We start from the raw sequence: 25,435 nt of genomic DNA, 5'->3' as shown, positions 1-25,435 counted from the left end.
CTCCTGGCTGCGGGGTCACCGGCCCTGTGTGGTGGGCTTTCCCTCCCTCCCTCCAGACCTGCCCCATAGTAGCTGACACCCCATTAGAAACCCCACCACTCAACATACAGGGAGCCACCTGGCGGTTGGCAGAGGGGAGGAGGTGCGCAGGGGTGAGGGGTGAGGGGATGGAAAGGAACACGCTGCGGCTGTGAGGTGAGTGAGGACGGGAGTGGACAGTGTGGCTCGGGGAGTGCAGTGACGGGATGCAATGATGTTGCTAGGGGACTGGTCACTGCCCTGTCACGCAGACAAGTGTCCGGTCGCTCCGCTGTGCACGGGACACACTGGTGACCTCGTGGCTTGGCCTCCTTCAGGGGACGCTTCTCCCAGAGGCCTGGTGCCTCTGTATAAAGGGCAGTGTGAGTGCCAGGCGCTGCCCAAGCTCCGTTTCTCTGCAGGCTGGGGCTTGGCCCCTCATTCCATGTTCTCGGTCACAGGCGGAGATCAGAGCGGAGGTGACGGAATTCCATAGAAGCTGCATTCGGGGATGCTTTCCCAGATGAGACTGGGGAGGATGGCGCGCTGCCCTGGGCGCCTGAGCGAGAGCCCCTTTACTGTTGCTTTCTGACCGGGGCTGTGTCTTACTGAGAAGACTGTGCGCGGGAGAGCCGGGCAGAGGTTCTATCTGCCCGTGGACCGTGTCGCTTCTGTCCCTGCTGACGCGGGGCGCCCGGGAGGCTGTGGGTTGCCAGTGGCAGACACATTTGATGTGCTTACTTCAAAAACCCTCTGGGCGTTCTCACGGGCTCCTCGCGAGGTGGACATCGTCACCGTTTGCTTAGTGGCTCTTGTCCAGGGAAGCGGTGGCACCCGCGTGAGGTTACTGCAGATCTCCCCAGGGAGCTCCCGGCTCTGTTGCTTCCTTCGCAGATCTGGGTTCACAGCGCCCACAACGCCAGTGGCTACTTCACCATTTACGGAGACGAGTCCCTCCAGTCAGACCACTTCAACTCAAGGTTAAGTTTTGGAGACACGCAGACAGTCTGGGCGCGGACAGGCTACTTGGGATTCCTGCGGAGGACGGAGCTCACGGACGCAAATGGAGGTAAGAGCCCAGGCGGTGAGTGGAGAGGCCAGGCTGTAGCCCCAAGAGCACGCCGTGTGCGCGTGCTGCTCAGCAGCGGGGATGCAGCTGAGCGGGAAGGAGAGGAGGGTCAGCATGAGTCCACACGCCGAAGTCACATGTCCCAGACTCTGCGCTGTCCTGGAGCCAAGGACAGGTTTGAACCAGGGACAGGAGCCAGGACGCTGCTCCATGCAGCAGACAGACCCCTTGCCACCGGGCAGCTGCCCCGTCCCACCGAGGGCCACCCGAGACCCTTGCTGGACAGCGGCCTCAGGGGCACACTCACTGCTCTCTGCGGGGACTGTCCTGGGCCTGGCTTGTCAGGAGAGGGAGGTTGGGAGGCACTCAGGCCTCGGGCAGGCGGGTGGAGGCTGCTGCCCCCTCCTCCAAATGGGGCTGGTGCCCAGCAGGAGAGTTCTAGAAAGTGCAAACACAAAGGCCTCCGTGCTGGGGAAGTCTGAGCTCCTAGTGCCGCTCAGAGGAGAGGTGGGACTCCATTATTTCAGCGGGTGAGGTGCTCAAGGGGCTTGAACCTGGCTGAACTGGCGTGTATTTAGAGGCAAACACAAAAATATTTTGGCATCACATCAGCAGTTTGGGAAAACCATAGACTGTTTTATTTGGGTGTGGTCTCTGGGATTCCCGTGAAGTACCGAGCGAGTCCGGGCCGTGGTGACCCAGACCCCCAGGAGGTGGGATGGTCATCCTGCTGGACGCGGGGGCTCTGGCACACCCCTGCCGCTGTTACCTCACGTCGGGCCCCCAGAGGTGGGACGCCTGCCGCAGTCGTAGAAACCAGCAAATCAACGTCTCCGTCTCATCCGACTTGGATTCCCAGTCTTCTGTCTGCTGATCACTTCTTCAGACTCTTCCCGATACACCCACTACCCTAAAGTTGAAGGGGTCTCCTTAGCTTTAAGGGAAGATGGACCGACGTCCCACTGTCGTTGTCCAAGGTTTGCATGAGGGATTGCGTGAGCTAGGGGTCTCTGTTCACAGACATTACCAGAGACTGCTCACTCGTCCCACTCGGAGCCGGGTTTCTAGCAGCTCTGACCTCATGGGACACCATCCGAGGGCACGGGCTTTGGTTCAGGCCGTGCTGCGCGCTGACCTGTGGCTCTGGGAGAGCGTGGTGTCCATCGGCGCCTATGGGGCGGAGGGGCCCCAGAGGAGTAGGAGACAGTGTCCCGGTGTGCAGAACTGGGGCGGGATGCGCATGGGGCCCCGTGGTGCCAAGGTGCACAGCTGGCCAGGCTGGTGTCCGGGGGGCCCGGTGGTCCCAGTGGCCCGGACCCATGAGAGAAGGGGACCAGCAGCCTGCGCTCAGCGACCCCGTTCCTCAGCCATTGTGTCTGACTCGGGTGGTTTAACCTTCAGTCCTCATGACGCAGCCGCGTTGTGCAGAGGCTCACACACGTTCCCTGCCCCCTGCAGAGCGCCACGACGCCCTGTACGTGGTGGGCGCATTGGACGAAGCCATGGAGCTGCGGGGCATGAGGTACCACCCGATCGACATCGAGACCTCGGTCATCCGAGCCCACAAGAGCGTCACGGAGTGGTGAGTGGGGCGGGCGCATCGGGCTATCCAAGGGCCCCATGCGGGCAAACGGGTTTGTGCTCCACTAGCTCTGGGATAAGAGCTTGGTAGAAGGGAGCACTGTTGGCCTCAGGCCGTGTCCCACGCGTCCCCAGAGGAAACAGTACTGACCCCTAGGGGGCAAGGCCCAGGAGGCCCGGTGGTCGTAGTTTATGTTTCATTTCCGAGAGCCGGATGGATGTACACACACAAGCAGGCCCTGAAACACGGGCGCACCCCATGGACGCTTGTCCCGCTGGGAGCTGAGACCGGTTCCCATGGGGGAAGGCTGAGAAGTGGAGAAGGGGACCCGCCCGAGGTACAACCAGAGGCCAGTGACCAGGCAGGCAGGGCCCTCAGGGACGTGGGGCTCGCCGTCCCAGAGCACGGCTTCCTGCCTCCTGCTGCATGGGGCTGGCCTGGGGGCCTTGCAGGCCCTCGGGACCCATGCACAGCGGCCCTGGTGCAGGACGCTGGTGCAGAGCTGTAGGTTCACTGGTCCGCTTGGCCCACAGCTGCCGGGACCCACGTGCTCTCGTGCTCAGCATCTAAGGGAGCCACGTGCCAGAATGTCCCCCGAGCAGTCCCTCCTGGTGGGGACGGGAGCCTGAGTTCTTCACTGCCCCTTGGGAATGGATAACAGGGGGTATCTGTGGCCTTTGATGGCGGCTCAGCCACATGGAAGAGACCGCGCGCTGGTGACCCCACGTGCAGCCCCGTGCTTCCGACGTGGCGCTGTCCTCTCACCCCGAGGCTGCAGGAGCCGCCTGTGCACGTGAGCGTGGACAGGAGCCAGGACTCCTGGAGAGACAGGCACGCAGGGACGGCGCAGGGCTAGCTCTGTCTCCGCGCCGCTAGCTCGACGCGCCAGCGACCCCTCCCAGGCTTGTTCTACCTGCCGCAAGCATTTCCCTCTGGTGGCAAAGGGCTGTTTCCACCTTCGGGGTCTGTGACGGGGGCTCCCTGCCGCCCCCTGGGGTGTGTTCTAAGCCCTGCTGTGGCCCCCTGCCCCGTGGCCCACTAGCTGATGCATGTGGGGCATCGCACTCACCTCGCTTCAACACGCGTACCCACAGTTCCGTCCCGCGGGGCCCCATCCGTTGGAGACCGCCCAGCTGAACCTCTGTTGTTCCCGCTCCTTCTCACTTCCCCTGGCCCCGCCTGGGCTCCCCCTCCAGTGCACCCCTAGTGACTCCCTCCACGGCGAGGGCGGACGCTCGCGTCCCTCCATGGGGCTGTTTCATGGAGGTGAGAGCTAGCTAACCTCATCCGGGCCAGATCCCACCTTCTCATCCGTCGTCTCCAGTGTCGGCCATCTCTGGCTCTGGGAGGACGACGCCCGTCCAGCCTGTAGCTCCCTGGCAAACCCGGTTCTTGATCCTGCGTCGTAAGCGCCAGACGCTGTAATAAAATATACCCCAGGTGGCTGCTATGATATAAAATCTGTGATGTCCCAAACTCAGTGTGGGCCCACTTGGGCCATACAGAGCAATATTTCAGTGTCATAAAGGGCCCTAGTACGGGAACGTGGCACCAGCACATCCTGGGAACGGACCTTGGCAGGACCGTTGCTGAGCTGCGTGCTCATCACAGCAGACTCCGGAAGCAGTCGCCTGCGGGACCCATTCTCCAGTATTTCCCTTCCACACTGACGTGTGTATGGGTCTCACTAAACAAAACGTGTGTATTTTTCTGACCAGACCTACCCATACGGTCGTAGGGAACAGTAGTGCGTTTCCCAAACACTTGCTGCCCCCTGGACCCTTCTCGCCTGTGGTCCACTGCAGGCCCCCGGAGCCCGGCCGCTGACAGGCCTCCCCTGCCCACCGCCCCCACCAGCCCGTAGACCGTGGGCTCTAGGAGCAACGCCTACTAAGGCCCTGTAACCACCCGTTTACAGACCAGCCTAGAAACCGCAGGCAGCTTAGGCTCCCACACACTGGCCAGACCCAATCTTCCGGGCCACCCTCCACTGAGATCCCAAACAAAGGGCTTCTGGGTGAGTCTGAGTGAACCCACACGGTTCCCCTCCCGCTGCCAGACACCCCTCCCAGCCTGAGTGCTGCAGCAGTCCGCTGCTGGGCCCCCACGTCTGCGGCTGACCGCTGGGGTATCTGCCCCAGCGTGACCGGGGCCCGTGGTCAGCCGGACACAGAGCTGGTGGCGGTCCGTGTTTCTCTCCCTCCCGTGACGTCCCCCTCCTGCTGTGGCAGAGGGAGGTCAGGCAGAGGAGGTCAAACCCCTCGCTGCTCTGCAGCCTGTACCCACTCTCCACTGACCAGGCCCGAGGACAGGACTGCATCTGAGGGACCCCACAGCCACAGCTGTCAGGGTGTTGCTGGCACGGAGATCCCCTGCGTGCATGGGAGTCACCGTGAGCGCTGGCCGCTCGGAAATGCTGCCCACGGGAGTGAGTGCGGCCACTTAGCAAGCTAACGGCCACGGGCTCAGAGAGACTGTCGGTGCGCGGGCAGGTCAGGAAAGAACTGGGTGGGACTTCTCGGGAAGCAGGCACAGTTGTCACGGAAACGCCTCACGCCTAGCGACGGTTTTCTCTGTCTTGCAGCGCGGTGTTCACCTGGACTAATTTGTTGGTGGTCGTGGTTGAGCTTGATGGGTCAGAGCAGGAAGCCTTGGACCTGGTGCCCTTGGTGACCAACGTGGTCCTGGAGGAGCACTACCTGGTGGTGGGGGTCGTGGTCGTGGTGGACATCGGTGTCATCCCCATCAACTCCCGGGGAGAGAAGCAGCGGATGCACCTGCGAGACGGGTTTTTGGCCGACCAGCTGGACCCCATCTACGTGGCCTACAACATGTAGCGTCATCTCTGGCTCCCGCAGACTTTTCTAGGAAAGTAACCGTTTCTATCAGTGTCACTAACGTTTGCAGACACGGGGGCGACATTCACTGGAACGGAGCCTCTGTTCGCGCGGCGGTGAGACTTTCCGTAGCAGTCCTGATTGGCATGAGGGTGAAACGTGGAATGTGCATTACCACTGAAGCTTGCTCAGAAGGACTTTGGATTACTGCCTTCGGTTTGTTGGAAAAACCCATTTCAAAAACTTTCTTTTCTTTTTTTTTAATTATTGAATAATAAGTGCTTTCTTCGTAAATGTGGTATTTTGTTAAGCCAAAATAGCAATTAAAAAAATATTCTGCCCTCCAGATGGGTTCTTTTAAACAATTTATGTAGTGTGACAAGGAATTGTTTTCTCTGTTTAATGTGTCATGAAATCTTAATGACATGAACCTTGTTACTAATTTAAGCCATTGCTAGATTTCATCCTTTTAGGAAAGTTTGTTGAGGTACGAGAAAACCTTCCAAATAGCACCTTCCAATTAGATTTTAGCAGCTTTCTTTGTCAGAAGTGTGCTGGAGAAACAAAGGCTAACATACAGCCCTTGAAGTTAGCATAGAGTGAGAAGAAATTATAAATAAGGTGTATTTCGGCAACTATCTTGCAGATATCTTTGTACTAAACTAAAAAGATAAAATAAGTTAACTTCTTCACATGTAATTATGTACAAAACGTTTAATTTATTTTGATCTCTTTAGAAGTATAAAAGAGAAAAACATTCAAGAACATTAAAGTCTTGTAATGTTTGCTAATATAAAAAAAGTGTTGTATTATCTTGCGTGGATAGTATCACAACAAATATATATATATATGAAATATAAATTCACTAATGAACAAAGGAGATTTTAAAGTTTAAAATGCAGAACCTGTCACTTGCATGGTGTTCCCCTCACTGTACTGTAGATAAAGCAGATTGTGTCACACCCACTTTGCTGACACGAGCAATCCCGGATTGCCTGTAGCCCGGTCTACCTGTGTCTTCTAGAACCAGAGACCAGCAAGTGAAGTTGTTGCCATCTCAGAGACGGGGAAGGAATCGGAGGCTAAACGTGCACTATTTTCCCTTTGCCGTGGGGGCAACGGTGAGCGGTGTGTGCCAGTGCGTGCTTGCGACACTGAGCGGGCATCAGGGAAGGCAGGTGGTGAGCGCCGCTGTTCTCTTAGCTGCAAGAGTTCCTTGTTCTGCATCATTTTTGTTCACGTCACCCTTTCTGGTCCTTGGTATGGAAGGAATGCTCTTCCGTGGCTGTTTGCACCGGGTTGCGTCGATTCCCCTCAGATGGCCGTCGTCCGGAGTGGACAGACTGTCCAGAACAGCTTTAAGGGAAAAGACTCACAGAGGAGACTGTCCCCTCGGCCAGCTCTGTGGGGCTCCCCCGCCCGGCGCGAGCAGAACCTGCAGGGACCCCTCCTGAGCTGCCCGGGAACTCCTCACAGAGCCACCGGCTGGAGCGAGAAAGCCCCCCAGCTGCCTTCATTTCGCCACCTGTGGATGACATGTTTCTGATTTCCGTCTCGCTGCTGCTGCCGCCTCACATGCCTTCCGGTTTCCTCGTCTCATCTGTACACTCCTCGATCAAGTTGGCCCCTCTGTGTCCAGCCCAGAAGAGGTATCCACTGTCCAAGTGTGATTTCTCTTGGAACTGCCCCAATATGACCCTGCAGTGGCTCTCGTTGCGAGAAATGCATGACCAAGATTGTTGCTGGGCAAACCTTAGAGTCTCTTTTCATTATACCATAGGCGGTGTCTTCATCCACCTTTGCTGTACGCGCCAGCAGTAAGCCCTTTGCTAAAAGAGAGTTTTGTTTGACTTCCGAGATCCAAGGCTGTTTTTTAAAAATTTTAGGTGGCTTTTTAAAAAATTTGTCTGCATGTGGGGTGCATCCTTCCATCTCCACAAATTGTTTGATTTTTAAATATTGTTTGAGTTCATCTCTGTGTGTGAATCTTTCTCTACATGCTTCAGATACACATTCCTACAGTCTTCTGCTTCCTAAGGGGGAAAAACCCCACCACACGCGGGAAAAGACCTTTTCTTAACACACACCCACCTTGTTTAAAGGGAAGGAGGTTTAAGGTGTTGGGTAAGACACTGACTAGGACACACAGCTACAGGGTAATTGTGAGGTCGAACTGATGTCGGAAGCAAACAAATCAGGTTATCACTTCCAAGTATGACCTTCACCTTCACCATGTCAGCTTCACGGGCAAGGGGGGGGGGGCGGTCGTGAACGTGGTTAGGGACGTCCTGTCATCTCTCATGTTAGCGTTGAGGTCCAGAGGGTTGGGGGCTGGGATCAAAGGTCGTTTGTGCAAGAGGAAGGAAATATTCAGCAATAAAGAAGGATTGTTCTGTATTAGAAATTGTGCCGTAGATAAATCATCCATGGGAATGTAACAATGTTTGTCTTGTGACCTTGTGCTTTTGAAGTCAGACAAAACCGTGTAATCAACTTGCACAAAGAAGGGTACACAATGAACATTGAAACACAGACCTAACCCAACAGGGCGGCTTCCTCATGGTGCTCGTTTATTATGTATATTTAATCCTGCTTGACACTTTACCCACGGGAAACTGCCCCTTTTATCAGTTGAATGTTAGCAGCGTTATTTCATAGAGTGTGTGACTGGTTAGAGAAATTCATGTACTCAACCAGTCACGGTTTCAAACAAAATTTTTATGTGCAAAGGACGGCAACCTTCTCGTATGTTAAACCACCGGTAAGCTTTGTACATCTGTGATAACGCCTGTTTTATATTCAAATGAACAAATAAAAGCTTTTATTTTTGTTGCTCTGAAAATAGCAGTTTCTTAATTGGTCCCTGGAACACTGTCTGGGACGGCTTCCACCCCAGGAAGGAAGTGACTCCTGCAGGGACACGGGAAATGTATCTCACTCTGTTTACATAATTGGTTGCATTACTTACTAGTACAGATGATCATACTTTGAACGATGTTTAAATTTTGATGTGGGCATTTACTGCTTAAAAAATTCCTATGGCAACAAATGTTTTGTGAAATGTTTTTTTTTTAATTCTTTTAAATATATCTAAATATATTTGTTCACATTTGCTGCAAGTGTACAGATTCTTGGTAGATTTGGGGACAAAGAGGAAGCACGAGTGCAAACGCCTCCCGTCAGCCGAGTGACGGGGACCCCGCGTGTGGGCACCGGCCCGCGGCTCCCTGCTCGCCCGACAACCACGGAAGCCCGCCCGCGGCCCAGGATCCGAGGGTTCCTGCAGGCTCGTCTCGTGGAAGGCGGAGGCAGGTGGACCTACCTTCGGCCCATTTGTTATCAGGAGCAGGTGGACCCCACGAGCTCCCGCGAATGTGACCAGGGGCAGGTGGTGCGCACGGGGACACCGGCAGCGCCTGCGCGTCACGGGGCTTAGCCGGCACCTGCGGTGAGAACGCGGGACCCGCACGCGGCGCCCGGCGGCCCCGCGTCCCACCGCGCCTGCGCGCCCGCGCCCTGCCCCGGGGCCCTCCGCCCGCGCTCGAGCGTCGGCTTGGAGGCGGCGGCGAATTCCCAGGCGCGCTGAGCGTCGGCTTGGAGGCCGCGGGGTCGCCTGCCTGCGGGGTCGTCCCCCGCGCGAGGTCCCGGGCGCGCCAGCGGGCAGTCGGCGCGCCTGGGGAGCTGCGGGTTCGCTCCTGCTCTCCCCTGGCCGCCGCGACCTCCGGCGCGACCTCCGGGCCAAAGAGAAGTGCAGCCCGGCCGGGGTCCGTTCCCGCGTCGAGTCCGCAGCTGGCCCGGCCCCGGGAAACTGGGGGAGGCCGGTCTCCTCGTCCCGCTGTTCTCAGGGGCGCAAGCAGGCGGCGCCCGAGCCCTCCTGGCGCCGGACAGAGCCCGCAGGTGCGGCCCGTCCCGAGGCGACTGACCCGGAGCGAGCCCGGTCGCGGCCGCCGCCGGGAGGAGGGACAGGAGCGTGCGGGGTGAGCGCCCTTCGCACCCACAGCGCCGGCCGAGGACAGCTCCGTCCGGCTCGTGTCCAGCTGTCCCCGCCTCCCGCCCCGGCCGGCCGCGCTTTTCTGGGGCGCCGGTGCCGCGCCGACAGCGGGCGTTCGCTGAGCCCTGGCGGAGCGCGGGACCTCGTCGCGGGTAAGCGCTGTCAGGGTCTCCGGGAGCAGAGGGCCTGAAGCCCTGCGGGGCACGGATGCTAGACGGACAGACGGACAGGTGGGAGCTACGGCAAACGGGTGAACGTGCTTATTTTCATGACGCGGAAGACGCCGGCGAATCCGGGGCTCGCTCCGGCCTGGTGGCCGGACTTACCCTAGTGACCCGCCGTTGGGGCCCAGGAGCCCCCGCCACGGGACAGATGTCCGGACGCACCAGGAGGAGGATCAAGGAAGACAGTGGGCACCGGGGGAGGACTTAGAGCTCTGCGGCCCGCGAGGCCTGGGTCACTCACGGGCCGGGGCGCGGTAGGAAAACCCAGAAGAGAAGGAAGGTGCGAGGAAGGGCGAGGGCGCGGCGGGACCCGGGAAGGAGCCGCGTGCGCGTGTTCCTGGCGGCGGGGGGCCGTGCAGTGTCCCCGGCGTTGCACGCCTGGGACAGAGCCGTGTGGACGGGAAGTGTTCCCCGTCGGCACTGCCTTGGGAAGGGAAGGTGAGGGCCGCCCCGAGTCGGTGCACCAGGGCCGCCTCGGGGAGACCTGGTCCTCCTCTGCCCTCGCACAGACCCCGCGGGCTTCTGGTCAGACGCAGTCTTGGGTCTTCGTGGGTACTCGGGCCTGCGAGGTAACAAGACGGGCCAAGTGGGGCCGCATCTGGGCAGCAGTTCCCCGGGGTTTGAGCGGAGCTCCGCGGGGTTCCCGGGCCGGCCCGCAGCGTTTCTGCAGGGGCTGGAGGTCCTCTGTCTCCGCCGCCCCTTTCTGCTGGCGCCTCAGCCGGGCAGCTCTCAGGTAAGTGGGCTGCGCTCCGGCGCCTTGTGTGCACACAGAAGTTCGCGTGTTGTGTAACTTCCTTATCACAAATACCGTTCTATCCGCCTTTTGAACTATTTAGAAGGATAAATGCTATTTTTAGCTTTTGGGTTCTACAGACAGACAGTCACTGGATTTGGCTCCAAGCTCATGGTTTGCTGATTCCTGTTGTAGGATACAAAGTAGTAAGGCAGACTTTTGGAGGATCAACTGTTGATTCTGATTTTTCCTTCAAGAGGAATTAGTTTCTGTGTCTGGTTATTTGGTCTTCAAAAAATTTAATGTTCCAAATTCTGTTATCATTCACTTAAATATCTGAGCACCTGCCGCTTGTGGCCACTGGGGTGACGCGAGGCTCTGGGTGTCGGAGGCATGAGCAGTTCCACGTTAGCTGGAGACTTGGGCTTGGTCTGCTTGCACAGGGGGAGTCACCTAAGCTCTGCTGCCTCTGAAAAGAAGGGATAAGACTAGGTGATGTCAGTGCTCTCATTTTGCCTGCACACACCACCGTCGTGACCCGTCTTCAGAGATGCGATCTCAAGCCGAGGGCTCCTTGTCTGTTTCTCGGTGCCCCTCCGACACAGGAGCCCCCTGGGGAGCTCTGACAGAAAGTGCCTTTTATTTCTCCAAGTAAACCCAGAGGGTCACTGAAGACATGCTTTGGGTGGTGTGGAACATTTTTTTTGCTCATGCAGTGGTTATACAAGGGTCACCGTGTCCGGTTGGAGGCATCTCGGCAGGTAAAGGAGACAAGCCCAGCATGTGACTCGCTCTCTCCCAGCCAGCACCCGTCCTAACTCAGGAGTAGTGGTGTTGGGGGTCCAGGACTGAACTGAATACTCCAGGACTCTTATTTCCTAAAATAGCAACAAATCCCCCAAATGTCAAGATGCTTTTTAAACAGCCAAGTTCAGAACCGCTGGCAGCGCTTCACTGACGGTCTGTCAGCACAGGCGACCGTGTCTGCTATTGGTTCCTAACTCTGTCGCATGTTACGGTTGTGTGGAGAAGCACTTAAGAAGAAGATCTTTTAAGAGCCCCCACGCTTGTGTGTGATGTGAACGGTTAAACCTCTGTTTGGTTTGTACAAAGTCAGACATTCAGGTCTTATGGTCAGTATTTTGTGTTGAAAGAACTTAGAAAAGGATGCCGGGGGCAGGGGGTGGTTCTATCGAAAAACTCCTTTTCCCCCGTGGACACCCCTTTGCTCTCAGATATCTCTGCCCACTCGGTCCTCGTGCAGCATGGCCGTGGGCTTCCAGGACTCGTCGCTGCTCAGAGAACGAGGTCGGTACGTCCCACGGCACTAAGGCATTGACTGTGCTCTCGAGCACTTGACTGGGTTTAGAGATGGGGATCCAGAGCCACAGAATTGCCTGTGACAACGATGTAGTTAGGGAAATAGAGCCAGAGAGCAAGAAGTGGACAGCACGTTGTATGCGGGTGTGAGGACCTCCCCTCAGAAGGGTCCCGTTAGGCAAGGGGAAAGAAGAGAAAAAGATCGCCTCTGTCTGCCGACAGTATCCCACCGTTTACCACATGGGCTATTAGGAAAACCTATTTTTTTTTCATTTTTGAAAAAATGGAACTTTTAAAAATGTTTGATTTTTTTTTTAAGATTTTATTTATTTATTTGACAGACAGAGATCACAAGCAGGCAGGGAGGCAGGCAGAGAGAGAGGAGGAAGCAGACTCCCCGCCGAGCAGAGAGCCCGATGTGGGGCTCGATCCCAGGACCCTGGGATCATGACCTGAGCTGAAGGCAGAGGCTTAACCCACTGAGCCACCCAGGCACCCCTACAAATGTTTGATTTTTATAGTACGGCTGACATGTGATGTTCTGTTAGGTTCAGGTGCACAGCGGCGTGCTCGGCCCACAGTAAGCGCAGTCACCGTGAGACGTCCTGTGACGCTGCTGCGTTCCCTGTGCTGCACCTCTCCTTGCCCTGGTTTACTTGTTTTGTACCCGGGCATTTGTACCCCTGAAGCCCCGTCCCGTTTCACCCCTGCCCCCTGGAAGCCGCGGGGCCTCTGTATTTATGACTGTGCTTCCGTGGGTTCGTTCATCTGTCCTGTTTAGCAGGTTCCACATGGAAGGGAGATTACATCGTATTTGTCTTTAACTTATTTTCCATGGCAGAATAGCGCAGAGGCCGTCCTGTAGCCACAGATGACAAAATCTCATCTTTCATGGTGAAGGGGTGTTCCTGCGGTGTGCACCTGTGTGACCTCCTTTATGCACTCGTCGGCGGTGGCCCGCAGGCTGCTCCCATACCCGATACTGTAGTAAACGTGGGGTCCGTATACATTTTTGTACGAGCGTTATTGTTTTCTTTGAGTAAATAACCAGCAGTAGAAAAACTAGATTGTGTGGTTTTTACTGTTTTGAGGAACCTCTGTGCTGTTTTCCACCTTCCTGCCAACGGTGGAGGAGGATTCCCTTTTCTCCAGACCCTCGCCAACGTGTGCTTGTTGTCTTTTCGGGACTGTGTGTTCTGGCAGGTGTGCGGCGGCGGCTCAGTGTGGTTTTGATCTGCATCTCCCCGGTGACAGGTGATGCTGAGCGCCGTCCCGCGCATCTCTGAGCCGTCTGTCCGCCGTCCCGCGCATCTCTGAGCCGTCTGTCCGCCTGCTTCTGAAAATAACATTCAGGCCATCTGGCCACTTTTAGTCGGATTATTTTTGTTGATTTGTATGAGTTCGTTATATGTTTCGGATGTTAACCCTTTCTTGGATCTATTATTTGCCGGGAGTGGCTCCAGTTCAGTAAGTTTGCTTTTTGTTCTGTTGATGGTTTCCTTCGTTGTGCAAAAGCTTTTTATTTTAGTGTAATCTCATTTGTTCATTTTTGCTTCTGTTTTCCTTCCCTGAGGAGGTACGTCCATGAACATGTTCTAAGGCTGCTTTCCAAGAGGTGACTGCCTGTCTCACTTTTAGGGGTTTATGGCTTCTGGTCTTGCCTGTCTGTCTTGGTCCATGTGGAGTTCACTTCCGTGTGTGTTGTAAGGCCGCAGCCCCACACTGTCCTCCTGCAGGTGGCGGCCCAGTTCCCAACACCATTCATTGAAGACATGGCCTTTTTCTCCGTTGTATCCTTGCCTGCCTTGTAGGGTATTAATTGACCGTATAAGCAGGGGTTTGTTTCTGGACTCTCTGTCCTGTTCCGCTGACGTCTCTGTTCTCATGCCTACGCCATACCTTTGATTTACTATGTCGTCATGGTATATCTTGAAATCTGGAAGTCTGACCAGGGTCTCTGTGTCCACACAATTTTAGGATTATTTGTTCTGGTTTTGTGAAACATAGTATTAGTATTTTGAAAGGAATTGCATTAATCTGTAGATTACTTTGAGTAGTATGGACATTTTAACAATATCAGTCCTTCTAATCCCTGAGTGTGATCTATCTTTCCATTTGTGTTGTCTTCAGTTTCTTTCATTAATGTCAGAGTTGTCAGAGTATAGATCTTTCACTGCCTTGGGTAACTGTATTTCTAGGTACTTTATTCTTTTTGGTACAACTGTGAATTGGATTGCTTTCTTAATTTCTCTCTGAGTTATTTTGTTATTAGTGTATAGAAACACAACAGATTTCTGTATGTTAATTTCATATCCTGCAACTTCATTGAATATGTGTATTCTAATAGTTTTTTGGTGGAGTCTTTAAGGATTTCTGCATATATATCATCTGCAAATAGAGACAGTTTTGCTTTTTCCTTTCCAGTTGGATGCCTTTTAGTTCTTCTTTTTAAAAATGTTTATTTTTTGAGTCCTTCCCTGAAGTGCTGGTCCCCTGACACTACATGACCTCTTCTTCATGAAGCCGTTCCTTTCAAGAGCCAGAAACATAACTGGCTTTTCTAATACAGAGAAGAGGGCACAGACTTAGACAGAATGTCAAGATGGAGGAATTCATCCCAAATGAAGAAACAAAATGAGATCATGGCCAGAGATCTAAGCAAAGCAGATAAAAGAAACATGCCGGACAGAGAACTTAAATTACCGATCATATTGATACTCACTGGACTTGAGAAAAGAAGGCATCAAGGAGACCCTGATCACAGACATAAAAGAGCTTAAAAAGAGTCAGAAACAAAGAATGTAAAAACAGATTGGAAACAGGTTTGATACAATGAACAGTAGAAGAAGCAGAGGAAGACATTAGTGCTCTAGAAATAAAAATAATGGAAAATACTGACACTGAACAAAAGAGAAAAAGAAATGTGCAACATGAGACTAGACTCAGGGAACTCAGTGACTCCATCCAATGTAAAATGTTCATATTATTGGAGTCCCACAAGAAGGAGAGAACTAAGAGCAGAAGTTTATTTGAGGAAATCATAGATGAAAACTCCCCTAATCTGGGAAAAGAAACACATTCGGACATCTGAACGTCTGTTCTTAAAGTCTTGGCTCTTTGTTACTAGTGCCAAGTAATAAGACGGCACCACACACATTTCTATCAGTAATTATTCTAAATGTCCATGGACCAAACAGTCCAACGGTCCTGGTGTCAGAATGGATTTGAAAAACAAGAGCCATCTGTCTGCTGCCTGCCAGAGACTCATTCTACACCCAGAGAGGCCTAGAGATGGAAAGCGAGGGGTAGAGAAGTAGTCACCGTGCAAATGGACATCGAAAGAAAGCCAGAGTAGCAACACTGACATCAGACAGACTAGACTTCATTTTTTCTTCAAGATTTTATTTATTTATTTGACACAGAGAGAGAGAGAGAGAGAGAGAACACAAGCAAGGGGAATGAGAGAGGGAGAAGCAGGCTTCCCGCCTTGCAGAGAGCCTGATGCAGGGCTCGATCCCAGGACCCTGGGATCATGACCTGAGCTGAAGGCAGAGGCTTATGGACTGAGCCCCCCAGGTGCCCCTGACAAATGTAACTTTAAACCAGACTCTAGCAAGAGCTGAGGAAGGGCACAGTGTCATCATAAAGGGGCAGACCAACGAGATGATGGTAAATATTTATGCACCCAACGTAGGACACCCAGATATGTAACACAGCAGCAAACAGAAAGGGACTGACTGATAGTGTAGTAAAAACAGGGGCTTTTACATTGCACTTCCGTCAGTGGACAGGTACCAAACAGAAAATCGACAAGGAGAAAACGGCTTTGAACGACGCGTTGGACCAGCTGGACCTGACAGGTATATTCAGAACGTCACGTCCTAAAAACAGCAGAATACACACTTTTTCCACGTGCGCGTGGGACATTCTCCAGAATAGGTCACGTATTAGGTCACAAAACAGGCCCCAGCAAGACAAACAGATTGAGGTTACGCCATGCGTGCTCTCGGGCACAGTGCTGTGAAGTCCAGCACAAGGAAGTTAGGGGCTGAACGGTGAGAGCCCGGGTCAACCAGGGAATCAAGGGAGAAATTAAAAACCACAGAAACATGAAAATGAACACACAACTGTCCAAACCTTTGGGATGTAGCAAAAGTGGTCCCACGGGGGAAGTGTGTGGCAATAGAGGCCTACCTCAGGAGGTGAGGAGCGTCTCAGCCCAGCCTTCCCGAGTTTGGAATGAAGTCCAGTAGTTCATGTTTGCTGCTGTTGGCCTGGCCTCCCGCACCACGGGTAGGAAGAAGTTGCTGCGGCTGAGATCAGAGTGGTTTCTGACTGAGTTCTTCTCCGGGACTTTCATGGTTTCCTGTCTCACACCGAGGTCTTTCATCCATTGTAAATGTATTTGTGTGTGTGCTGTAAGGAGATGGTCCAGGTTCAGTCTTCTGCACGTGTCTGTCTGGCTTTCCCAGCACCACTTGTTGAAGAGACTGTCTTTTTTCCGTGGCACATTCTTTCCTGCTTTGCTGACCATTAGTGGGCCATATACTGTGGGTCCCTTTTGGAGTTCTCTGTTCTGTTCCATCGATCTGTGTCTGTTTTCATGCCGTACCGTACTGTCTTGATGGTCACAGCTTTGTCATAGAGCTTGAAGTCTGGGATTGGGAGCCCAAATGTTCATCGACTGATGAATGGTTAAAGAAGATGTGTGCCTGTATATATGTGGGGGTTCACGGTGCCTGGACGGGTAGAACCTCCCAGGATAAGACTAATTGAAAAGCAAAGGAGGGGTGCCCGGAACACTGGCCCTGCTCGGGAGCGTCTCGGCTGAACGTGGCCGGATTCTTCCTGTGGCTCCAGGTCTCATCCAGGGAGTAGACGTTTGATGCTGGATGTGGGCACCTCTAAGGGTCATGGCCTTGCTCGTGGTCTATTAGCTAAACTCTCAAAAGTGGAGACAGAGCTTGGTTTGAGGCCTTTGGCCACTGGGGTGTCTGGTCCCCAGGCCTCCCCTTTCTCCTACAAGGGTGTCTGGAGTCATCTTTTCATTCACTGCCTCAGGTTTTCCCGGCCAAACCCAACAGATACATACAATGGAACATGACTTCACTATCAAAAAAATCTTGGCCATCTGCAAAGACATGGATGGAACTAGTGTATATTAGTGTGTGCTAGTGTATTAGTGTGTGCTAGTGTGTTAGTGTGTGCTAGTGTGTTAGTGTGTGCTAGTGTGTTAGTGTGTGCTAGTGTAGTGTGCTAAGTGAAATAAGTCACAGAAAGACAAACACCATATGATCTCACTCATGTGGAATTCAAGAAAGGAAACATACGAACATATGGGAAAGAGGAAAGAGAAAAGGAGAGAGAAAAAGTTCCTCTTACCAACATTGAAGCGAGGGTTGATGGAGGGAGGTGGATGGGGATAGGCTGGACGCGTGATGGGTGTAGGAAGGGCAGAGCTCGTGATGAGCCCCGGGTGTTGTATGTAAGCGATGAGTCACCGACTTGCCCAGAAACCAATACTGCACTGTGCGTTAGCCAAAATTCAGCAACAACAACCAAATCCCACATTATACCAAAAGGAGCTAGGAAAGGAAAAATCCTAGAGCCAACAGATGGAACGTTACTAATAAAGATCCGAGCAGAAACAAACGGTGTAGAAAGAAGACGCTGTAGTACAGATCAGTGAAGCCAGGAGCAGGTTCTTCAAAAACCTTCCTACGTTTGTTAAACCTCTAGCCAGAGCTCTCAGAAAGAAGAGGAAGGACCCACGTAAGTAAAGTCGTACATGAGAGGAGGAATAACCAACACCACAGAAACAGTTACAAGAGAATATTATGGAAACCTGTCTGCCACAGCCGGGATGGATAGATTCCTAGAAACGGTAACTTCCAACACGGAGAGGAGGACATCGGGGACGTCGACAGATGGATAACCAGCAAAGAAACGGAATCAGGGATGAGGAGTCTTTGAACAAACAAGTTGGGGCCAGACGGCTTCACAGGTGAATTCTACAGGAAATGGAAGCCGAGTTAATACCCCTCAGACTGGGACCCTCTAGCTCTACCCACGTCACGGCAAACGGCAAGGTTTCGTTCTCTCTGTAGGTAAGTGATACTCCATTGCGCATACGCGAACACACACACACACACACACACACACACACACACACTCACATGCTGCGTATCTTTGTACATTTGATAAGCTGGTGGAAATTTAGGATTTTTCCATAATTTGACTATTGTTGATAATGCTGCGTTTAAACCCCAGGGTGCCCGTGTCCCTTCAGGTCAATATTTATGTCTCCTTTGGGTAAGTACCAGGTAGTGCAGTCGCAGTGATGAGCAAGGTTCAGAGAAGGGCCGAGTCACCGAACTCTGCACGTGCAGCCGGTGCAACCCCGCACGCATGCGCTGACAGCAGCCGGTGTGACACCGTGTGTGCTAACAGCAGCTCGCAGGAAAATTCTGAAAAGTGCAGCGTGATTAACCTATGGTGTATTAGCGTCAGGCGTACCGTGGAGCGACTCAACAGCTCTTAGATTAGTCAGGGTTTATCACAGTGAGGTTCTCAGTCCCTCTCACCTCCCCACCCGACTTCTGCCCTCCTAGTAACTGTCACCACATTCTCTGTGTTGAGGACTGTGTTCTTGGTCATCTTTTTCTCTTGTTTGGTTTGTCGTGTGTCTTAAATTCCATACGTGCATGCAGTATTCTGGGACTTCTTAGTGTTACGTCCTCTAGATCCGTCCACGTTGTTGCAGATGGCGAGACTGCATCCTTTTATGGCTGAGCGACGCCCCATCGCACACACCACGTCTTACCACTCAGCTACGGGTGGGCACGGGGCTGCTTACCTATTTGGGCTTGTGTAAATAGTGCTGCAGTGAACACAGGGCACATGTGTCTTTTTTAGTTAGTGTTTTCATCTTTTCCGGGTAAATACCAGGTACTGGAATTACTGGGTTACATGGTAATTATATTTTTAATTTTTGAGGACCCTCCACACTGTTCTCCATGCGGCTGCCCCAGCTTGTGTTCCCACCAGCCGTGCACAAGGGTCCGTTTCTCCGCATCCTCGCCCGCACCTGTCGTTGCTTGTGCTGCTGATTCCAGCGTCCCGACAGGTGAGGTGATCGCTTGTTGTGGTTTCCGTTCGCATCTCCCTATGCTGAGTGGTGTTGGGCGCCTTCTCCTGTGTTGTTGGCTACCTGTGTATCTTCTTTGGAAAAGTATCTGTTCATATTTTCCCTCCCCATTTTTTTTTTTATATTCAATATTTTTATTTTTTTCAGCATAACAGTATTCATTATTTTTGCACCACACCCAGTGCTCCATGCAATCCGTGCCCTCTACAATACCCACCACCTGGTGCCCCCAACCTCCCACCCCCCACCCCTTCAAAATTCTCAGATCGTTTTTCAGAGTCCATAGTCTCTCATGGTTCAACTCCCCTTCCAATTTCCCTCAACTCCCTTCTCCTCTCCATCTCCCCTTGTCCTCCATGCTATTTGTTATGCTCCACAAATAAGTGAAACCATATGATAATTGACTCTCTCTGCTTGACTTATTTCACTCAGCATAATCTCTTCCAGTCCCGTCCATGTTGCTACAAAACTTGGGGATTCATCCTTTCTTTCTTTTTTTTTTTTTTTACAGCTTTATAAACATATATTTTTATCCCCAGGGGTACAGGTCTGCGAATCGCCAGGTTTACACACTTCACAACACTCACCATAGCACATACCCTCCCCGATATCCATAACCCCACCCCCTCTCCCAACCCCCTCCCCCCATCAACCATCCCCATTTTTTTAAAGATTTCATTTATTTATTTGACAGAGATCACAGGCAGGCAGAGAGACCGACGGGGGTGGGGGAAGCAGGCTCCCCGCTGAGCAGGGAGCCCGATGCGGGGCTCGATCCCAGGACCCTGAGATCATGACCTGAGCCAAAGGCAGAGGCTTAACCCACTGAGCCACCCAGGCACCCTCCCTCTCCCTATTTTTAATGGAACTATTATTATTATCATTATTATTAATTTTTATCATCATTATTATTACTTGGTGTTGGGTTTTATACTTTATATATTTTGGATACTAACTCTCTATCAGATGTGTCATTTGCAAATATCTTCTCATCTTTTTATTTCAGTGAAGTCCCAATAATTTATTTTTTCCTGTGTTATTCCTGCCTCAGGAGACATCTAGAAAAGTGTTGCTATGACTCATGTCACAGAAATTACTGCCCAAGTTCTTTCCTAGGATTTTTATGGTTTCAAGTTTCGCATTGAGATCTTTGATCCATTTTGAGTTTATTTTCGTGCGTGGTGTAAGAATGTGGCCCGGTGTCATTCTTCTGCATGTGGCTGTCCAAGGTTCCCCACACCATCTGTTGAGGAAACTCTTTCTCTATTGCGTATTCCTTCCTCCTTTGTCACAGATAAATTGGCCGTATAGTCATGGGTGGATTTCTGGGCCTTCTGTCCGGGTCCATCAATGCTCGTGTCTGTTCCTGTGCCAGAACCACACTGTCCTGCTGTCCACAGTGTTGCAACGCAGCCTGACGTCCGGAATTGTGATGCTTCCAGCTTTGCTTTTCCTTTCCTTTTTCTCTAAGATGGCTTTGTCTAGTTTGGGTCTTCTGTGGTTCCATGTCAATTTTAGGATCGTTAGTTCTAGTTCTGTGGGAAACTCTTGTTGGTGTTTCAGTAGGGATTGCGTTAAATCCCTGCTTCGGGCAGTGCGGACATCTTGACGACGTTTGCTCTCCCAGTGTTGCTGTCGCCTCCAACGTCTCTCCCCAGTGTCCCAGAGTTTTCAGAGGACAGATCTTTTAGCTCCTCGGTTAAGTTTACTCCTGGGCATTGATTATATTTGGGTCAATTGCAAATGAGATTGTTTCATTCCTTTCTCTTTCTGCTGCAACTTCATTATGAGTGTATAGAACTACAACGAATCCTCATATATCGATTTTGTATCCTGCAGCTTTACTGAATTCCTTTATCAGCAGAGTCTTTGGGCTTTAATCTTTGGAAGTCTTCTCTACATAGTATCATGTCACCTGCAAATTAGGAAAATTGTACTTCTTACCAATCTGGATGTCTTTTACTTCTTTTTGTTGTGTGATTGCCGTGGCTAGGACTTCCGGTACTGTGTCGGATAGAAGAGATGAGAGCAGGCATGCCCAGCCGGTGCAGTTGGATAAGCCACCCACCCTTGGTTTCAGCTCGGGACGCGGTCTCGGGGTTGTGAGATCAAGGCCCGCGTCAGGATTCCTGCTCAGCGATAAGTCTGCTTGAGATTCTCTCTCTGTCCCTGACCCCTTCTCGTTGCTCATCAGAGATGCTGGCCTATAGTTCTCTTTTTGGTAACGTCTTTATCTGGTTTTGGTATCAGGGTAATGTTAGCCTCATAATACGAATTTGGAAATTTTCCTTCTTTTACTATTTTTTGCTATTTTTGGAAGAGTTTGAGAAGAATAGATGTTAAGTTGGGATTCACCTGTGAAGTCCTCCAGTCTTGGACTCTTGTCTGTTGGGAAGTTTTATTGTTGTTGTTTTGGGTTTTTTTGGGTTTTTTGTTTTGTTTTGTTTTACTGATTTTATTCTGTTCCTGGTAATTACTCTATTCATGTTTTCTCTACCTGAGTCTGGGGAGGTTATATGTTTCTAGGAATTTTTTTTATGTCTCCTGGGCTGCCCAGTTTGTTGGCATAGAACCTTTTACTGTTTTCTCTAATGATCGTCTGTATTTCTGTGGTGTTGGTGGTGATTTCTCCTTATCGAGTCCTCTCTCACTTTGTTTTTGTGATGTGTCTGGCTAAAGTTTTATCAGTTTTATTCATCTTTCCAGATGATGGTTTCATTGATCTGTTTTGTTATTTCTATTTCACTTATTTCTACTCTAATACTTTTGTTTGTTTTTCTTTTTCTACGCCTTTAGGGGTAAGGTTAGGTTGTTTAAGGTTTTTCTTGCCTCCTGAGGCAGGCCTGTGTTGTTACTAACTTCCCTCCCGGAGTAGCTTTTGCTTTTTCCCAAGGTTTTAGACCATCATGTTTTCAGTTATTTGTCTCCATGTACTTTATTTCCTCTTTGATTTCTTGGTTAACCCCTCGTTGTTTAGTAGCCTGTTACTTACTTCCATGGACTTATGCTCGTTCCAGATTTTGTGTGTGTGGGGGGGGGGTTGGTTTCTGGTTTCGTACTGTTGTGGTCAGAAAAGATGTGTGATCAGACTTCAGTGTCTTTGAATTTGTTGTGACTGGTTTTGTGGCCTGATATGTGATCTATTCTAGAGAAGGTTCCATAGGAACTTGCAAAGAATGTGTGTTTTGCTGTTCTGGGATGGAACGTGCTGACTGTGTCTGTTAGAGCCATGTGGTCCAACGTGTCACTTACAGCCCCGGTTTCCTTGTTGGTTTTCTGTTTGCGTGATCTCTTCGTTGACTACGTGAGGCTTGGCGTCCCTCCTGTTCCTTGTATTTATGCTGATGACTTCATGTTTGTTAACACCGGCTCTATGTGTTCTGGTGTTCCCATGTTGGGTGTTTAAATATTTACATTTGGTATATCTTCTTGTCAAGTTGTTTCCCGTATGATCATGTAGGGTTCTTCTTTGTCTCTTTGTTGTGATCTTTTCTTTTTTTAAGATTTTATTTATTTATTTGAAAGAGAGAGCGAGTGAGAGAGAACATGAGACGGGAAAAGGGCAGAGGGAGAAACAGACTCCCCGTGGAGCTGGGAGTCCGATAAGGGACTCGATCCCGCGACTCTGGGATCATAACCTGAGCTGAAGGCAGATGCTTAACCAACTGAGCCACCCAGGCGCCCTCTTGTTATAATCTTTGTTTTGTCGTCTGTTTTTTTCCCGTATAAGTATTGCTGCTGTAGCTTTCTTTTCATTTCCATTTGCATGGTAAAATTTTTCCATCCACTCACTTCTAACATACATGCGTCTTTGGGTCTGAAATTAGTCTTTTATAGGCAGAAGATACATAGGTCTTGCTTTTTTTTTTTTTATCATTCAGTCACCATATGTCTTTTAATTGGAGTATTTGGTCCATTTACATCGAAAGTAATTATTATTATTAAGATTTTATTTATTCATTTGTCAGAGAGAGAGAAAGAGAGAGAGAGTACAAGCAGGCAACGTGGCAGGCAGAGGCAGAGAGAGAAGCAGGCTTCTTGCTGAGCGGGGAGTCCGATGCGGGACGGAGCCAGCCAGGCATCCCAGTAATTATTGATAAGTATGTACTTATTGCCATTTTGTTACTTGCTTTAGGCTTGGTTTCGTAGCTCTTCTCTGTTTGTTTGATGGCTTTCTTTAATGGTATGTTTTCTTTAATGATATGTTTGCATTCCTTTCTCTTTATTTTTTTGCATATCATGGGTTTTTGGTCTGTGGCTACCATCAGGCTTATATGTAACATCTTATGCACAGAACAGTCTCTGTTAAGTTGATGGTCTCTCAGGTTTGACCCCATCCTAAAGACACTAACATTTTGACCCCCCTGCTATGATTTGTGTATATGTTAGTATCTTCATTCTTTTATTTTGTGAATTCCTTGACTGATTTTTATACATATACTTGATTTTACTGTGTTTTTTGTTTTCTTTTTTTTTAACCTCCATATGTTTTGTAAGTGATTGATCTACTACTTTCATTATGTTTAGATATACTGTGAACCTGTTCTCTTCTCCGGGGCTGCCATGGGCTCCAGGTGGGTGACACCAGTTATGTGGTGGAGATGCAGAGACACGGCACTGCAGGGGCCCTCCCTGCATTGCCCCCTGAGAGGCTTCTGTGGGTGGGTGACCCTGTGGTCAGAGCAGATGACTGCCCCTAGCCCCCTGGTAGGGCTGCGTTTGACATGGGATGTGTGTGTGTCTTCTTGTCTCTACAGAGAAGGGTCACTTTGGAATGGTCCTTTCCACTTTCAGGGCTGCTTGCTCTGAATGGACTCCGCAGAGTGGGGTGCACGGGATGGGGCGGACCCACAGCAGAACACCGGGTCCGGACACACTCTTAGCGAAGCCGGGTGGATGGTATTGGTGCAGGTGTTTGTGTGTCTAGGGTGCCCTGGGGAGAGAAATGCACCCAACAGCTCTTTCGTTGGTGGAGAAATCTGGAAATCCCTGCCCCTCCTGTGCACAATCCGAGATTAGTAAACACATTTTCTTGTGCTCCGTTTCTTCCTACAGCTGCTTCGGGGCTGTGGTGCAGTGTGTGTGTGTGGAGTGGGGGGGGGGGGGGCGGTTGTGCTGTCTCTTTAAGGGTGGGGGCTCCGTTTCTTCCTGCAACTCTGTGTGTCCCAAAGCCAGTCCCAAAGCCAAGCCCACTGACTTTTAAAGTTCCCAGTGCTGAGCCCCAGTGATTGTAGAAACGGGTGAAGTGAAGCCTGTCTGGTTTTCAAGGGCAGATCTGAGGGGGATTCATCTTCACGTGGTGCCCCGTGCCTCGGTGCTGCTGTGCGTCTGCTCCTGTCCCCTCTCCATGCCTGCAGCATCCTCCCTCCTGTGACGTCCATGTGGGTCGTTGAGGTCCCCGCCGACGCTCTGGCCTCTCTGTGCTCTTCGCCATGGCCTCCTGTCTGCAGCCGGCCCTGTGGGGCCTGTTCTGACCGTCTCAGGGCCATTGTCCGGGTGGTGGACTCCGATGTGATGTTCCTGAGGTTTCTGTGCGGGGTGAGGTGAGCTTACGAGCCTCCTGCTCTGCCACCTTCCCTGCAAGGTTTGCGTTTTGTTGCTCGTTCTTGTCTGACTGCTGGGGCTGGAGCTGCCAGTGTTGTGGTGTAGAAAAGGGGGAAGAGCGGACATCTTTGTCTTATCACTGACCTTAGAGGAAAAGCTGTGTCTCACCATTCGGTGTGATTGTCCGGTTTGGGTTTGTCCTCTGTGCTGTTGATCATGCTGTGGTGTTTCCTCTAAGCTCACGTGGTTGACAGTTACATCACGAATGGATGGTGAATTCCGTCAAATGCTTTTCCTGCATTTATTGAGATGACCGTACAGTTTTTATTCTTCATTTTGTTAACGCGATGTATCATGCTGATTGATTTCTGGACATCGAGCCATCCTTGCATCCCCGGAATCAGTCCCATTTGATTGTGGTGAATGATTTTAATTTTATTTTTTTTTTTCAGCGTAATAGTATTCATTGTTTTGCACCACACCCAGAGCTCCATGCAGTCCGGGCCCTCTCCAATACCCACCACCTGGTTCCCCAACCTCCCCCCACCGCCCCTTCAAACCCTCAGGTTGTTTTTCAGAGTATTGTATGTATGTATTGAATTAATTTAAATGTATTGCTGAATTCATTTTGCTGATATTTTCCTGAGGATTTTTGCATCTTTGCTCAGAGATTGGCCTCCAGCTTCCCTTTTCTGTACGGTCTTTCATTTGCTATCAGGTAACACAGAATGAATATGAAAGGTTTTCTTCCTCCTCTACGTTGGAATCGTTTGAAAAGAGGGGTGTTGACTTTTTTTTAAATGTCTGTAGAACTTCCCTGTGAAGCCGTCTGGCGCTGCTCTTCAGTTTGTGGGTGGATTTTTCATTCCTGACTCAGTTTTGTCGCATGTAATCAGTCTGTTCAGATCTTCTGTTCCTTTCTCATTCCGTTTTGGAAGATGGTCTGTTTCTAGTAATAATTTAAATTTCT

General features: G+C 51.1%; 1 protein-coding gene across 5 annotated transcripts in view; it reads left to right on the top strand.

Annotated features, from left to right (window-relative positions):
* DIP2C (disco interacting protein 2 homolog C) overlaps positions 1-8,620 on the top strand; it is a 369,149-nt gene extending 360,529 nt beyond the window's left edge. For all 5 annotated transcript variants that reach the window (XM_047740625.1, XM_047740622.1, XM_047740620.1 and 2 more), the window contains 3 exons: positions 913-1,087; positions 2,546-2,669; positions 5,254-8,620. In XM_047740625.1, the coding sequence (XP_047596581.1) occupies positions 913-1,087; positions 2,546-2,669; positions 5,254-5,506 (552 nt within the window). In that variant the 3' untranslated portion in view covers positions 5,507-8,620. The remainder of the gene's footprint in view (positions 1-912; positions 1,088-2,545; positions 2,670-5,253) is intronic.
* Positions 8,621-25,435: the final 16,815 nt, after the last annotated feature.

The sequence above is a fragment of the Lutra lutra genome, chromosome 8 (genome assembly GCF_902655055.1).
Source record: "Lutra lutra chromosome 8, mLutLut1.2, whole genome shotgun sequence".
NCBI lineage: Eukaryota > Metazoa > Chordata > Mammalia > Carnivora > Mustelidae > Lutra > Lutra lutra.
This window is presented reverse-complemented; position numbering and strand designations above follow the sequence as displayed.